This window comes from Moschus berezovskii, chromosome 11, assembly GCF_049115385.1.
Source record: "Moschus berezovskii isolate FMDL1 chromosome 11, NW_MosBer_1.0, whole genome shotgun sequence".
Classification (NCBI taxonomy): Eukaryota; Metazoa; Chordata; class Mammalia; order Artiodactyla; family Moschidae; genus Moschus; species Moschus berezovskii.
Window position 1 is genome coordinate 75,730,826 of NC_142470.1, and position 17,990 is coordinate 75,748,815.

Consider the following 17,990-nt stretch of genomic DNA (forward strand, 5'->3'; position numbering starts at 1 on the left):
CCCATCTCTTTCAGAATTTTCCACAGTTTATTGTGATCCACACAGTCATAGGCTTTGGCATAGTCAATGAAGCAGAAATAGATATTTTTCTGGAACTCTCTTGCTTTCTCCATGATCCAGTGGATGTTGGCCATTTGATCTCTGGTGCCTCTGCCTTTTCTAAAACCTGCTTGAACATCTGGGAGTTCACGGTTCACATATTGCTGAAACCTGGCTTGGAGAATTTTGAGCATGACTTTACTAGCGTGTGAGATGAGTGCAGTTGTGTGATAGTTTGATCATTCCGTGGCATTGCCCTTCTTTGGGATTGGAATGAAGACTGACCTTTTCCAGTCCTGTGGCCACTGCTGAGTTTTCCAAATTTGCTGGCATATTGAGTGCAGCCCTTTCACAGCATCATCTTTCAGGATTTGAAATAGCTCAACTGGAATTCCATCACCTCCACTAGCTTTGTTCGTAGTGATGTTTCCTAAGGCCCACTTGACTTCACATTTCAGGATGTCTGGCTCTAGGTGAGTGATCACACCATCATGATTATCTGGGTTGTGAAGCTCTTTTTTGTACAGTTCTTCTGTGTATTCTTGCCACCTCTTCTTAATATCTTCTACTTCTGTTAGGTGCATACCATTTCTGTCCTTTATCGAGCCCATCTTTGCATGAAATGTTCCCTTGGAATCTCTAATTTTCTTGAAGAGATCTCTTGTTTTTCCTATTCTGTTGTTTTCCTCTGTTTCTTTGCATTGATCGCTGAGGAAGGCTTTCTTATCTCTCCTTGCTATTCTTTGGAACTCTGCATTCAGATGCTTATATCTTTCCTTTTCTCCTTTGCTTTTCACTTCTCTTCTTTTCACAGCTATTTGTAAGGCCTCCTCAGACAGCCATTTTGCTTTTTTGCATTTCTTTTCCATGGGGATGGTCTTGGTCCCTGTCTCCTGTACAATGTCACGAACCTCCGTCCAGAGTTCATCAGGCACTCTATCTATCAGATCTAGTCCCTTAAATCTATTTCTCACTTCCACCGTATAATCATAAGGGATTTGATTTAGGTCATATCTGAGTGGTCTAGTGGTTTCCCCTACTTTCTTCAATTTAAGTCTGAATTTGGCAATAAGGAGTTCATGATCTGAGCCACAGTCAGCTCCTGGTCTTGTTTTTGCTAACTGTATACAGCTTCTCCTTCTTTGACTGCAAAGAATATAATCAATCTGATTTTGGTGTTGACCATCTGGTGATGTCCATGTGTAGAGTCTTCACTTGTATTGTTGGAAGAGGGTGTTTGCTATGACCAGTGCATTCTCTTGGAAAAACTCTATTAGCCTTTGCCCTGCTTCATTTCGTGCTCCAAAGCCAAATTTGCCTCTTACTCCAGGTGTTTCTTGACTTCCTACTTTTGCATTCTAGTCCCCTATAATGAAAAGGACATCTTTTTGGGTGTTAGTTCCAAAAGGTCTTGTAGGTCTTCATATAACCGTTCAACTTCGGTTTCTTCAGCGTTACTGGTTGGGGCATAGGCCTGGGTTACTGTAATATTGAATGGTTTGCCTTGGAAACTAACAGAAATCATTCTGTCGTTTTTAAGATTGCATCCAAGTACTGCATTTCAGACTGTTTTGTTGGCCATGATGGCAGGTAGTTTATCACTCACTAATGGTGCAGTGATTTGCCACTGCACATCTGACTGTGCCCACTTAGAGTTTCCCTCTCTTTTCTCTAAGGGAACTGGAAAAAGTAACTCAAGAGTCCTTAGACTCTGAAACAGTAGGATTTGACAAATGCTTGGTTACATCATGAAGCTAGGGAGAAGAAAAGAGAAGCCCCTGGGCTTTTCAATACACTGGCAATATTGTGATGTTTTTTGAAGTGTTTTAAAAACAGCTCTCAATTCAGTTATGTAATTTACTCTGTTTATAAGATGTTTAAACACGGATATGTGTATTTAAGCCAGGAAATTGTACTTAGTTTGTGAAGGGGATGTCTGTGTCTGAAGTTTTCAGGAATCCAGGGCTAGGAATCAGAGAAGGCAATGGCACCCCACTCCAGTACTCTTGCCTGGAAAATCCCATGGACGGAGGAGCCTGGTAGGCTGCAGTCCATGGGGTCGCACAGAGTCAAACATGACTGATGTGACTTAGCAGCAGCGGGGCTAGGAATAAACTTTTCTTTTGATGTTGCAGGGAGAGCAAAACAAGAATGTATACAGGGCCTGCTTTACTATTTACATAGTAAATACTCTCAATAACATCTTCTAAGTGCAAACCCCTGTGCTAAACAGCTTGCCTATCTAGCCCTAGAGAATTTCATCCTCATAAAAATTCTGCAAAACAGGTGTAAATAATGTCATTTTTACAGAGCAAGAAACCTAAAGAAGCTAGATAACTTGCCCAACATCATGTAGCTAATAAGTAGTAGAGTTACAATTTCAGCCTAGTCAATTTAGCTCTGACACTCATGCCCCTTCCATGCTCAGGGGTCAAAGAGAAATTTTCAGCTCATAGATGGCCTTTATTTATCATACACCTGAAGTTCTCCAAACAATTCTAGGCAGGAAAATCTGGTTCCATATTATATTCCTCCCTTGCTTAACCTCTTATTAATCAAAGGTATTCAGTAAATGATTGTGAATGGATGAATGAATTGGTTAATAAGTGAGTATATGGAAAAATCTATCAAAAGATGTAAATTTCAAGAGTGCATCCTATGATCACTTATCTGATGACTGGTCTCAGATTTCAGGAAAAAGACAAAAGTTACATTCTGTAGTTGGAATTTGAAGGAAAACATTCTAAAGGCATAGCTTCTTTATAATCAAATGAAAGTATTTACAGGGTAAGACTATTGAAATAGAGTGCAGGGGAGACTGAGTTGGGGAAATATTATATATTAAAAAAAAACCAGAATGACTGTCATTTTTTTTCACCTTTCTCAAAAGCAGGCTATATTTTATTGCTTTCTCAAAGGAGCAGAGATGCTTCATAAAAGCAGGCAGACCAACTTATTGCAAGACATTTTTAGCTTTTCTTTCCTTCAAACTTTCAGTCATTTTCTCTTTACAGTTAAAGATAATGTCACTTTTTGCTATTTTTCTACCATAAATTTCCAGCCATGAGGTATAATGTAAAAACCAGTTATAAAGTTTCATTGTCACTTCTAGAGATGGTGGAAGGCAGATAAAAATCTTTCAAAAAGTGTGATTTTTGCCACAATTCTCATCTCCCACTCTTAGGAGTTATACTCCTGGAAAATAATCTATATTTTCTCACTCTTATTTTGAGATTTAATGAGCTGTTATAAATAAGCAATTGTGACAAAAATACACTCAGATATAGTGAGCTTAGAGAGGATGACCATCAGGAAAAGATTATTTGAAATGATTCTACCAATTCAAGTGTCACATATAATATTTCTTCTATTTTTAAAGATGAATTCTTCATACAATTTTATTAATTCTATGTTCACAATCATAATTATTTTCATCAAGTGCTGATATTGAAATTATAGGTGGTTAAAGAAGCCAATTTTAGAGTATGATAAGATTTTTTTCCATCTTTATTGAGGTATAATTGACAAAATTGTTTAAAGTATATGAGTTGATGTTTTGATATCCATTGTGAATTAACCGTTACAGTCAATGGTGATGACATTTTAAATCTACTCTACTGAACCACGATAAATGTAATAGGTGTTCAAGGGTTATAATCATAGAAAAGAATCCTGTCCCACAGAAATATATGAAATATAGCTAGGCAGTTCAAAAACTTTTAGATTTAAAAACAATTTGGAAAGGCACATACCTCTACTGTTCTAATGTGCTAAGAAAGTATTGTTCAGTGTCTTACAAAAGTTAATCCTCATATTTTTAATCCATCTAGGAAACATGACCATAGGCAACATTACAACTATAAATACTGATACAACCACTACAATAAGAAGCATTGTGATGCAAGTATCACACTTAGAATGAGTCTCCTCTTCTCGCCTCAGCTCCCCTGCCTATTTCTTCTCCTTCTGTCTCTGTTTCTCTCTCTCTCTCTCCTTTAATTAGCAGTATTTGCTCAGTGATCTCTTTTTCTTGTTTTCTGTTCATTTATTTGCTCTAGATATAATAGGGCATGAGTCAGAGTCAACTCAATTGTCACAATCTTCTAAGTCCCAGAAAAGTGAATGACAAGGAGAGTTTCAAGGGAACGCCAGTAGCCCTGCATCTGTACAGTAACTCCCTCAAAGCTCTGACCTAGAGAAGAAGAAATGACAGAACTCGACGTGGACTGGCACTGCCCATCTTGTAGGTTACCAGTGGGATTGAAACATGTGTACTCAGCAAGCGGTGCTGAAGTAAATCACATCCCTAAATAAAAGGGATCTTCCCAAGAATTAGCAGCCTTTATATGAAGAGCCATTTGGAATGAGAGATACCGATCTTATTCGAATAACTGAGGGGACAAAAGGACTTCATGACATGAAAATGAAATATATTCAGTTAAGTGGATATGTGGCTGCCTTCCTTAAGCACTCCCCAGAACAGTTCTTCATATCGTCATGTGAGGAAGAAAAGTAACTGTATTAGTTGTAATAATAGCATCTAAACATTGCTTGTGAGAACTTTCATATTTATAAAGTTCTTTCACACATTTCAAAATGGATCCCCATAATATCCCTATGAGATAGAGAGGTTATTTTGTCATATACAAATGATTGTATATACATTATTCCACATGTATATATAATACATATACACACACATATATATATTTACATATGTAATGTACATGTTCTTATGTACTGTTGCAAACACAGAGACCTTTTCAAGATGGTAATACTACTTATAAAACCCAGATCAAGACTTTATATATTTTATATTATTGATCAGCATGTAACAAAGTAAACTGAAGTGGTTCCACAGTAACATATTCCAAATAGGTATAAGGAACCAAAGTAAGTACACATCACAAGGAGTGAAATAGTCAAATTTGGAAGCTTGGAGGTCCAGTTTAACTATAACCAACAAGGACTCCATCTTCTTAGTTCATGAACATAATAACATTTTAACATTTAAGCCAGATCACATTTACTCTTAATCACTCTGCCAGAGCGCTCATAGAAATGCTGCTCAGATATTAGCTAAGATATTGGTATAGAACCTTGCAGATATACAACAAATGGGTCCAAAAAAAAAATCAGAAAACCAGCTGTCAGTTAGATCCATATTATTTCCAACCACATCCCTATTTCTTGCTGTCGCATACTTCAAGGATTGTGTGGGATGGAAGTTCTCATTTATTTCCAGGTTAAAGCTCTATCAAGGGAACTTTTCTCATGGTCCTACCCTGCAGGAAAGAAGTGTTCTAGATGACTAACTGCCTGTGGCTCCTTCTAAACCTTGACTTCAAACCTCCAATTCTAGGGGTATGATGTAAATGAGACTGTCCAGATTAGTGAATACATATTTAGATTGCAACTGGAGAAGCAACCAGTATTATTAATAAATGGTCACTTCCAATTATTTATTCCTAAGATGTAATGAGATAATTTGACAAAACCCTAATGATGGTATGTGAGAGAGACAAAGATAAATATCTCATTACCACTTATTATGAAAACAGAAGTTAATTGAGAGGCTTTGGAAGTTTTCATCAGTGGATTAATGAGAAGATCAACAGTCCATTGAATTAATTTTGTAGCCAGTGTGGCCTGCAGTGTTCTAAGTCAAGGGGAAAAATAGGAAAAGTTTCAATAATCTACATTTTCTTTCTGTCCCAAAGAATTTAGTTACACATTTATATGCAGAGATGGGAGTCCAGATGTTTAAAGTCTTTAAAAAATAAGTTAAGAAAAGATTAACACAAGTAAAGAACTTTCTGGATTTACTCCATTTCAGAGTAACATGGTTCTATCAATATTGTTCTATAAATATTTGAATTTTTGTAAGTGGAGTAAACAATTAAACTCCAGAATTCATTTTATTCCTTTTTTAGTGCCACTTCATGTGCTGCCATATCAAGTGATGCAATAGCTGTGGATATGTCTCCTAGTACCTGTGTGGGCTTTCTTTATGATACGTTTAGTGGTTACTTATGTAAAATCCAATACTTTCCTTTGCCACTTTTAACTTACCTTAAATTTATTTTGTATCTTTTTAATCACATCAAACCCTTTAAAAAACAAAATGGTTTGAGCTGGATGGATGAATGAGTAGATAAATGGATGAGTAATGAGTGGAAGGATAGAAATCACCTGGAATGACAGTCAGTCATAATCTACTGGGAGTCAGAATTATCTCATATTCTTGCTATTCATTTGCAGTATAATTAGAATCAAACAAAGAGACTTAGTTTTCTAGTTTCAGTTTCCTAGTATGTAAAATCAAAAACTTGGACTAATGATCACTAGGGTCTGACTGAGCCCAAGAAGATATATAACTGCTTGACTAAAGTATGATTCCATTTGCTAGCATGTTAAACGCCAACAAGGGAAACTTGGATTTGGGGGACATGTTGTTGAAACTGTCCATCATAGGCCTTTTACAATTACAAACTGTTTTGGCCTCATTACCAGTAAGGATTTTCAGTTCAACCTGTGTAACTAATTAGTTTATTCAGTCATAACAGTTAGACTAAAGATTCACATTGACACAGCTAGAAGCATAGATTTACGCTGTAAACATCTGTCATTATTTAATTTGGAAATGTCCACATCCATTTCAGGAAGGTCTTTGTTCAAAAACAAAACAAACTAAGAGGAAATGCGTTCAATCACATGCATATTCTAGTTTCCCTTTTAGCATCTCCACTCCACTACCAGCATTCTTTGGAGGTCTTACACTCCCAAATTCTAATTCATGGCGATCCAAGAGAAAAGGTTATTCCAATTCCTTTCTGAAAATTTAAACTTTCCTTTTAACTTTTCCTTTGGCTAGTGCTCCTACTTACTTTGGCTTAAAATGGAAATAAGCAGAGAGGTCATCAGTATCTCAAAGAAAGATTAAAATTATTATTTTTTTTATTTAAAAGATTAATTAAAAACTTCCTGATACCAGGTTTTTATTTTGCAGGGTCTTCCCTGGTGGCTCAGACAGTAAAGAATCTGCCTGCAATGCAGGAGACCCAGGTTCAATTCCTGGGTTGGGAAGATCCCCTGGAGGAGGGCATGGCAATCCACTCCAGTATTCTTGCCTGGAGAGTCCCATGGACAGAAGAGCCTTGTCGGCTACAGTCCATAGGGTCACACACAAACAGTCGGACACAACTGAGCAACTAACACTCTTTTGTATAACTTTGTTAAAATATAATTTTTTTAAATTTCATTAAGCAGGGATTCAGTTCATTTCTTTCTCTCATAAGTTCATTTTTCTATGGCATTCTTTCTACATCCCTGTCTTCCCCTTTAGAGTTTTTCCTGTTAGGATGACCAGTATCAAATGCATATAAAAATGAATGTTAGAATGAGTAAGACATTCGTGATATCTTTATGTGGTAAGTTTTTCTATCCAGTTTGCTTGTGCTGTTCTGAAACCATTGCATACATTTTAAACAGCCAAGAAATTCTGAAGAAAATCGAATGGCTTTCAAGTCTGTAATTTCCAAGAAGACAGCTGATTTATGGTCACTTTTTATAACCTAAAGCATCAATTGAGGTAAAAAAATTAAAGAAATGTGAAAGCTGGCTGTTTTCAAGGATATTTCAGTTTTTCCCTAAATATTCATGAATGCCAATGTTCAAACGTTCAAATTGGGTGAATAAGTCTACAAACAGGTATTTTTTTTTGGCACTTAACTGTAACACCCAGAGTAATAGTACCTTCACCTGCATTCTGCATAAGCATGTTGTTGGTGAATATTTAATGAAGTAATAGAGATGGGGGCACTCTTACATTTCAATCAAAATAAGCTATTAGTTTGATTACTGTTGTTTCTATTAATGAGTGAATTATTCCTATGCTTTAGAGTAGAATGGACACAATTAATTATTTGCAGCTAGGAATCACAACTTAAACCCTCTCAGGTAATAACCATATTTTGTGCCCATCAGAAAATGCTGTGCCCAGATGAGTGACTAATTTGTTGGTGACTAATTGATCTTCCAGAGAAGGCAATGGCAACCCATTCCAGTACTCTTGCCTCGAAAATCCCATGGATGGAGGAGCCTGGTAGACTGCAGTCCATGAGGTCGCTGAGTCAGACATGACTGAGAGACTTCACTTTCACTTTTCACTTTCATGCATTGGAGAAGGAAATGGCAACCCACTCCAGTGTTCTTGCCTGGAGAATCCCAGGGACGGCAGAGCCTGGTAGGCTGCTGTCTATGGGGTTTCACAGAGTCGGACACGACAAGTGACTTAGCAGCAATTGATCTTCATTTTCTTTGTTACTCATGTGCCGGAGCTAAAATGGATCCTTCATGTATAGGATCTCAGGTTATTATTATTACTTTTATTAGATTACTGAGGATGGGATTGATATCTTTATGTGGCATCTGCTACTCAAAGAAACAAATGAAAAATAAGAACCAAAGCTTCACTGAGATGATGGAATATGCAAAGTTTCTAAAGTCCTTCCACATTTTAAATAGGATTAACTAAAATTACCAATTTGATATATTTCTTTAGTGGTTTGATTTGATCATATTGTTTGGGAATTCTATATATGTCTTACAATTGGGTTTTTTTGGTTTTTTTTTTTTTTTTTTTTTGCACTTTTTCTCCATTGGTGAAAACTCTAACTTCCCCCACCTCCTAAAACTTCTTGCCATGTAGATTATCAGTGTAATGGTTCAGACCTAGTTGGAGGAGTTTGTGTCGCTAGTTGTGAATCCTGGCTTTTTTTTTTTTTCCTGGAAAGTTCACCTAGTGATAAATCTTATAGGGAAAACTGTCAGATTCAGTGCTGAAAGGCAGATATGAATGTTCTCTTCCTTCCCTAGCTGCCTCATGTAAACAGAAGTATCAGCCAGAACAAGTGTCCATCAATTAGTCAAATACATCACATGTTCGGTGGCACTGTACTCAATCAGCTGTCTCAGTCATTTTAGGCTAAGTGTCCATCACAGCCATGAGAGATTAGACTAAATACCGTTACAACGAGGGAGCACCGTTGCTTGAGACAATTATTTTTTATGTTGTATTTGGATGTATAGCTAAATAGACTGTTGCTCTGTTTTGTTTTGTTTTTTCCCTTCCCCTGGCTGCACACTGCACGGCATGTGGGATCTTAGTTCCCTGACCAGGGATCAAAAACTATAAACGTGTCTCCTGTGTTGGGAGCATGGAGTCTTAGCCACTGAACCAGCAGGGAAGTCCCATACTGTTGCTGTTTAGAAATAAAGTTTCAATTGAAATTTTAGAGTAAATCAAGAATTTCTTTGTGGGTATCAAATTCATAGTGGACGTCTTTGCACAGTTTAAGTGTGCTCCTTTCCTTACAAAGCAGATTTGTCCTGGTAGAGTTTTCTTGTAGGTGTTTCCATTAGAATGTTTCAGTCTTCAGCAAAGCTGTTTACCATGAGGGATAAAGTCTAGCAATGCTATTCTGAGCAAGGATATAATATTACACAATAAGTTTATCTATCCTCTCATCATATCTTCTTACCACACAGATATGCAATTGTGCTATATTCAAAAAGTAAATATGCCACAAATTCCATCATTAAATGCGATGATAGGCAAAAAGTCTCTCTGTGGAACAAAAATACATCAGTGTTTCTCTACTTTCTAGCCCACTGAATAAAGAAAATTGAAGTAGCTCAGTTGTGTCCGACTCTTTGCAACCCCGTGGACTGTAGCCTACCAGGCTCCTCCCTCCATGGGATTCTCCAGGCAAGAATACTGGAGTGGGTTGCCATTTCCTTCTCCAAGGGATCTTCCCAACCCAGGGATCGAACCCAGGTCTCCCACATTGCAGGCAGATGCTTTAACCTCTGAACGACCAGGGAAGCCCATCCCACTGAATGGTCACCACCTAATAACCCTGGGCATTAAATAAATTAATGTTGATTTAGTATATAAACTAAGAATCAGCCACCTCCTGATTTTTCTAATGTCTTACTGTACATTAAAAACTTCCTTTCCCTCCCATTCTGAGTACATTTTCCTCCCCTATACCAGGTTGGTATTGATCCATAAAACATGTGAATTAAGTTTCGGTGCCTTTAATTCTTGAATTGTGTACAAGTCATTTTTTCCCTAAAGGTAAAGAAACATAAAGTAGTTTTAGCAGACATTTTGAACAAGCACTGATGTTGGCCATGAAAATATCCAGACCATTCTGAATTAAGGAAGACCAGCATGTGCTTTGACTTGTGAGTGGTTAAATACACAGTTAGGGACACTTATCTAAATGTATGGTTATGAAAAGCCAGTGCCTTTGCTTGATCACTATTCTCTCTTCTTCAGCAGGCCGTCTCTTTTCTGGAAAAGGTTATAAACATCAGGGAAAAGTATACTGAAGAATAGAATTGATTAATGTGACATATTTGAGTTTCTTCTACCTCTCTTCAACAGCATGTCATAGGGAGACAGTTCCAAACACAGTGAATTAAATTTAAATTACAAAGCTTTGGCTAGAAAAGTGTTTAGTTAATTCAACCCCTGGAATGAAATTTGATTTTCCTCCCTACACTTGAGCCACTTCCTGATTTTTCATACAGTGATGATTTCTATCAAGGCATCTATTGATCTGAGATCTTTTATTCACAAGACTGTTGCCGGATTTTAATTTCTGAGAGAAAAATATGAAAAAAGTGTATTGTTTATATCAGGGAAAGTATACTAAAAACTAAAATATAGTTGTACAATAGGGTCATATTTGTATGGTGACTTTTTTTCCTACTAAGGGGTATAGGAGGTACTATTTATTCTATGATATCTTTTGTTATTTTAGGTACTATGATTTGTGAAAGATAACACTGAGAACATTCTGACACTTTCTGTTTGCTGTGGAATTGTTCCAGAAGGCTGTGGAATGTAAAAAATAGGTCAACTTTTAAAACAAAATTTAACTTGTGCAGCCTAAATAATTTAGTTTGCCTGAAACACTACACTGAGTCACTCATTTCTTGTCTTTGAATTTCTTTTAGGAAGAAACCTTTATTATTTACTTTTTATGTTTGACTTCTAATTCAGAATTTAAATCTGGGAAGCAAAAGATGAAAACTTAGTTCAACCAAGTACCAATAGAGCTGCTCTATTTTTGTATAAAAACTAACAAGAGATGTAAAGTTGAGAATAATTCACATGTGCAACTTCCAGTTTAATATCTAAAATTAAATTATTTATATAGTACAAAAAATATTAAATCAGTGCTCCATTTGTGAGATAATAATGTTGATACTATCACAACTTTTTTAAATATTTAAAAGGTGGTCCTATTCTAGTTGCTTTCCATGTACTAAGTTAATCTTTACAATAACAGTGAGAGTGCTCTCCAATTTTTTCAGATGAGAAAAACAAGGAACAGAACAGTTTTTGAGTTTTTAGAGCAGAGGTCCTCAACTTCTGCACTATTATCACTTTGGAAACTATGGAGTCATATCTTTCTTTGCTGGGGGCGTTGTCACATACATTTTAGAATTTTTAGCAGCATCCCTGGTGACCACTCATTGAATGCTAATAGTAGCTCACCTACTCCCACCCTCCACCCAGCTGATACAACTAAAATGTCTCCAGTCAGTTTAGTCGCTCAGTCATGTCCGACTCTTTGTGGCCCCATGAATCACAGCACGCCAGGCCTCCCTGTCCATCACCAACTCCCAGAGTTCACTCAAACTCATGTCCATCGAGTCAGTGATGCCATCCAACCATCTCATTCTCTGTCGTCCCCTTCTCCTCCTGCCCCCAATCCCTCCCAGCATCAGAGTCTTTTCCAGTGAGTCAACTCGTCCCATGAGGTGGCCAAAGTATTGGAGTTTCAGCTTTAGCACCAGTCCTTCCAGTGAACACCCAGGACTGATCTCCTTTAGAATGGACTGGTTGGATCTCCTTGCAGTCCAAGGGCCTCTCAAGAGTCTTCTCCAGCACCATGGTTCAAAAGCATCAATTCTTCGGCGATCAGCTTTCTTCACAGTCCAACTCTCACATCCATACATGACCACTGGAGAAACCATACATAGCCTTGACTAGATGGACCTTGGTTGGCAAAGTAATGTCTCTGCTTTTTAATATACTATCTAGGTTGGTCATATCTTTCCTTCCAAGGAGTAAGCGTCTTTTAATTTCATGGCTGCAAAAATGTCTCCAGACATTACCAAATGTCTTCCCAGATGGAGGAAGGGAGAGGGGACCACATCACTGCCAGGATGAGAGACACTAGATTTAAGAATTTGTCCACATTCCTGCTCCTCCTTCCCCTCCCCCAATCAAGAACAGAACAACGTCCCTTTCCGGATTTCATCAACAGAGTTAAAATTGCTCAAGGAAAATGAGAAATTTTTTCTAACTTGAAATTAATTTTAAAGAGTATCCACTGTAGTTTAAAAAAAAAAAAAGAGTAGCTTTCCACTTGAAGTTGGCTTTTGAAAAGCAGATTATCAGTTCTGGGGCGAATTGGAACAATTGACCTGGCAGACCTCTTAATCCAATAACTTGTTATTATCAAGTCAGTTTGAATGTTATCCTGAGAGACGTGCTCATGCCAAAAGAAAGATGTGTTCTTGCCTTTTAAAGCTCACTTTAATGAAAGATACCTACGTGATTATCACACCAATTGCTGGTGGCTATCACTGGCATTAACAGTTACAATTCTGGAAAACCAGCATTTGAACTTCTTCTTTTAATATGACAGCAGCAAAATAAATGAATTTGGTCTCCCAACTTAATTGCCAAAGGAATTAAGAGAAGAATAATGTGAAGCCATCTCAAAATACTATTAAAAATACTATATAAAGTTATATTGTGAAGCACTAACATCTGAACAAATCCTTTATTCTTAATTAATTAAAGACCTTGTACTTGAAACATTTTGAACCTATGTTTGTCACAAATATACATCATCCCTTGTCTCCATTTTTCAAAGTGACACTATTCTCTTAATATTTATATATTTATACTTTACCCTATATTGGGCTTCCCTGATGGCTCAGAGGTTAAAGAACCCACCTGCAGTACAGGAGACCTGGGTTTGATCCCTGGGTTAGGAAGATCCCCTGGAGGAGGGAATGGCAACTCACTCCAGCATTCTTGCCCGGAGAATCCCTATGAACAGAGGGGCCTGGTGGGCTACAGTCCATGGGGGCGCAAAGAGTCAGACGTTACTGAGTGACTAAGCACAGCACACTTTACCCTCTATTAGATACTCCCTTAATAAAAATATATTTTATCATATTTCTTATTTTTTCTTTCCTTTGAGACTCCTATTATAATTCTACTTTTCAATAAGGATTTCATCAATATTGTAGTTCTGAGTATTGTCCAAACAGTTATAATCTCTTAATCCTTAACAGTTGTAATGAGATATTTTCCTTCTTGTACCTTGAATTCTGTGTTGCCTTCAATTCAGTTCAGTCGCTCAGTCGTGTCCGACTCTCCGCGACCCCATGAATCACAGCATGCCAGGCCTCCCTGTCCATCACCAACTCCCGGAGTTCACTCAAACTCATGTCCACAGAGTCGGTGATGCCATCCAGCCATCTCATTCTCTGTCGTCCCCTTCTCCTCCCACCCCCAACCTTTCCCAGCATCAGAGTCTTTTCCAGTGAGTCAACTCGTCACCTTAGCTTTAGCCAAATATGATGCAAATCTTCAGTTTCTATGAAATATCTATGCTGAATTTACTGCTGCTTATAAGTGACAGTAAAGAATAGCCTTTAATGCTTGTAAATATGTTGATTATGTGACTAACTGCTAGGATTTACACACTCTGCTTTTTATTACACTGATGGTTATCTTCTTTGCTGTAAGTGCAATGAAGCAACTAAAATGTCACAAAGAAAACTGTCATCTCTATCCTGTTTGCTGTAAAATACCATCCCCCCAGTACTCTTCATCTATTCTGAAACTTTAATGGTGGCAAAGACAATGGGGAAATAATGCCTGATTTTTGAATATTACAAAGATGAGAATTGAGAGTGAAAGCGCAACAAAAATTTTTTAAAATACCTTCCATGAACCATATTTGCCTCCCTTTTTGCATCAGTGAAAAAATATTCTCTGCTTAATCTGTGTTTCCTAATAAAGACAGGCTATATCTCAAAGATACATTGACTTCTTCTACTTGGTCATGAATATAAAAGGTTATAGCTGTTCTGCTTTTAGGAAGCCAAGCACAAGCATGGCATAAAGCCCACTGATGCGTACCTTGTAGCACTCCAGGGCTGTAATAAATTTCAAATCATCTGTTTCTGCCAGGCTGTTTTTTAAACCGCTGTCTGCTCCTGCATGCAGCTTCACCATGAAGTTAAATGGATGGGTATCTACAAGTTGGCTGCCACCTATCCTCATGAAAAATAAGCTAGAATCAAGGGTTCACAAATATGCCAATTCTTCCATGAGGAACATAACATATGTTGAACAATGTAAGCTCTGTGTCCTTGGGAAGGGAAATATTGAATTTGGTTTCTCAATCGGTCAGGTAAATGCAAATGGTGTTTAGTACATGAGAGAAAGATGAAAAGATCTGTTAGGTCCCGTTAAAGTAATCTACTGAATGTGATTCTTTTGCAGACCACAGATGACATCCTTGTGGCCTCAGCAGAGTGTCCCAGTGATGATGAGGACATTGACCCCTGTGAGCCGAGCTCAGGTGGGTTAGGTTAGTCGACTTTTTTTCTTACTTTCTTTGGCTCAACTGTAAATCTCTGTTGCATGCTATATATAGTCCTTATAAAAAGATCCTTGCACTTATATCTAGAAGTCCTCCCTTTGAAACAACACCTCATTGTAAGATGAGTTCCTAGTTTTTACATGGATACAGTTACCTACATTTATTTTACATGGATACATTTAACATGGATACATTTTACATGGATACATTTACCTACATTTATTTTACATGGATACAGTTACCTACATTTTATTGAAAAAAAATATTTTAAAACAAAACCCACCAAGATTAGGTATTTCAGAAAAAACAGTAGAGGACAGCAAACAAGGCTCATACCTTACTGTTCATATTCCATTAGCTCACAATAAATAATTTTCAATATAATTGTTTAGGGGGACTCCCTTGGGTCATCTATAGTAAAACTGTAAAACTTAAAAATTGCATTGCATTGTGGAAAATTATTTGACCTTTCTACTGACAAAACGTCTTCACCTCTCATTTTGCCAGCAAATTATCTTAAGTGATATATTTCTGAATTTTGAAAGTAAGAGTATTATGGCAGTACAGGTACAATCTTTGATTCATTTAATAGAGACATGTTTGAATCTTCCCATGTCTCCCTAAAATTCAAGTTGATGTGTTTTAACTCTAGGTGATACATAATTTACCCTCCTTCTTTGTGATAAAGTATGATTAATACATAAGTATGACTTTCCTGGTGGCTCAGTGGTAAAGAATTTGCCTGCCAATGCAGAATCCCTGGGTCGAGAAGATCCCAGGAGAAGGGAATGGCTACCCACTCTAGTATTTTTGTCTGGGAAGTCCCATGGACAGAGAAGCCTGGCAGGCTACAGTCCATGGGGTCACAAAAGAGTTAGCAACTAAGCAACAGCTGTTTACCTGCAGCCTTGTACCATCAAGTGGTAGCTGTGGACCCTGAAAATGAATGAATCATAACCTGAGTTTCATCTACATACTCATAATACCAAGTATTAGGGTAATTTGTATTAGTTTCCTTTGTAAGCAGTTTCTTAAAATTCAGTAATTGTCTTGTTTAGGGTTTGAATCATTGAGGTATCTATGGACTCACCACTATGGGATAACTCATGACCTCTGTAGGTGTCACCTGTTACCCCAGGAGAACTTCATATCATAATTTAAAAGTTAATGTGTAATTATTCTGAAGAATATCATTTTTATCTACTCATTCTGATATTTGAATAAAAAATGATTCATGATACATATGTTGCACCTCCTTTTGAATATCACTTCCCTGCACTGGCTATAACTACTGATTGTCAGCTCTTAGAGCAGCTACTGAGTGCCCATGAGGAGCTCAGCTGTCATCTCTCAGCAGCAGAAGGTCTTGAAGGTCCATCCTGGCTGTCTTCCCATCTATCTTTCTCTCACCTCCATCCAACATATTGAAATTCTCAGCCTCCAGAACATTTTTCACATACAGTTATTAGAATGTGACCTGATGATCATCCATTCCCTTTCAGCTGTCTAGACAGACGTGGTCCTTTCCTGATAAGTTCTGGGCCCCCTCTTTTTTAATTCTCATTCTATGTTAGTCAAAAAGGAAAAGCTAGTGCTTTTTTGTCCATTATGTCAGTCCATCTCTGTCTTATCCCTCCCTCAAATGTCTTTTTTCCCCATTCCTCTTATACTCATGTTCCTCCCCATGACTGTCTTTTTTTGTATCTTCTCCGAGATCTTCCAGCATGGATCATTCATGAAACCAAGTCTGGTATTTGTTATACATTGATATGTGTGTGTCTATATTTGTATTAATTTGTTTTTGTTTTCCCAGTTAGCATGAGAGCAGGTGATTTTTTTCAGTATTTTCTAGTTGATTAACATAATGTTGAAAACAGTCTAGGTTCTTACTAATTATAGTACTTGCTAGTTTTCCTCTGGGCAGAATCCTTCTTTTGCTGTCTGAGTGGAGGCTGTCATTTTCTTTATATAGAATCCTCACCTTGAGTACCTAGTAACTTCAGCATAAGAAGTCTCAGTTCAGTTCAGTTCAGTTGAGTCGCTCAGTCATGTCCGACTCTTTGCGACCCCATGAATCACAGCACGCCAGGCCTCCCTGTCCATCACCAACTCCCAGAGTTCACCCAAACTCATGTCCATTGAGTCGGTGATGCCATCCAGCCATCTCATTCTCTGTCATCCCCATCTCCTCCCATCCCCAATCCCTCCCAGCATCAGAGTCTTTTCCAGTGAGTCAACTCGTCACATGAGGTGGCCAAAGTATTGCAGTTTCAGCTTCAACATCTGTCCTTCCTATGAACACCTGGGACTGATCTCCTTTAGGATGGAGTATTTGAATCTCCTTGCAGTCCAAGGGACTCTCAAGAGTCTTCTCCAGCACCACAGTTCAAAAGCATTTAAATGGTCACTTTTTTCCCCTTTCTTGAGCATAGTTAAAGGATCCATTCTTCTAGCCATTGCTCCTAGGTCTTACTAACCTTTCCTTATAGACTAGTTTTCTGTCTTTCCCTTTGGCTCTAAGAAGAGAATGGTGGGCATGCGGAAAGAGAGAGACTATCACCCCTTCTCTTTTCTTAAACCATTTTGTTATCTTCCTCTTCTTTTTTATTCACTGGGCTTTGTTAAATATTATAACACCAAAAGCAAGGAGCAGCTTGTTGATAACATACTCCAGATATTTTTTCTGCTTCTCTTTTCTTTACTAATTTCTCTCTTATCTGAAACAGTAGTGTGTATTTTTCTGTTCATTACTTGTTTATTAGCATATAGTGAGAATTTTCACCACATAAGAAAAGCTCCCTGAGCAGGAAACCCCTTTGTGTTGTTCCGTGTAAGATTTGTTGCATGAATTTTGATTTTGTTCCACAGCCTGGAAATCTGCTGCCAGATGTTCAAGACACAGAAGGAACTGACCCCATCTGATGACAGCTACGACACTCTTGTACCAAAGCTAGTTTTACTTGCCCTCCTCAGTTCTTCTTAAGGCTTGAACCAGATTCTGTTGTTTTATGACATCTTCCACCATAGGCTTTTCTTATGATCTTACCTCCTCTAGATAGTATAGTCCACGCATGGTTTCTCTTTCTATATTACGTTTTGTGAGATCTCTTTTCTGCACTGCATTCTTCTATCCAGTTCCCTGTAATTTTTTTTAATACCATCTTTAATAATTCATGCAGTGTTGCTCTTTTGGCATAATTGGCTCTGTTTGTATGACAGCTTCAGGTGAAATTCTTAGTTCAT

At 37.6% G+C, this 17,990-nt stretch overlaps 1 protein-coding gene across 4 annotated transcripts in view; it reads left to right on the forward strand.

Annotated features, from left to right (window-relative positions):
* The window catches only part of LOC148776201 (neurexin-1-beta), a 795,940-nt gene that overhangs the window by 750,028 nt on the left and 27,922 nt on the right, over positions 1–17,990 (forward strand). For 2 of the 4 annotated variants that reach the window (XM_088841488.1, XM_088841487.1), the window contains one exon: positions 14,648–14,726. In XM_088841488.1, the coding sequence (XP_088697614.1) occupies positions 14,648–14,726 (79 nt within the window). Of the gene's footprint in view, positions 1–14,647; positions 14,736–17,990 lie in introns of all 4 variants that reach the window. The other 2 variants (XM_088841485.1, XM_088841486.1) reach the window with 1 other exon arrangement.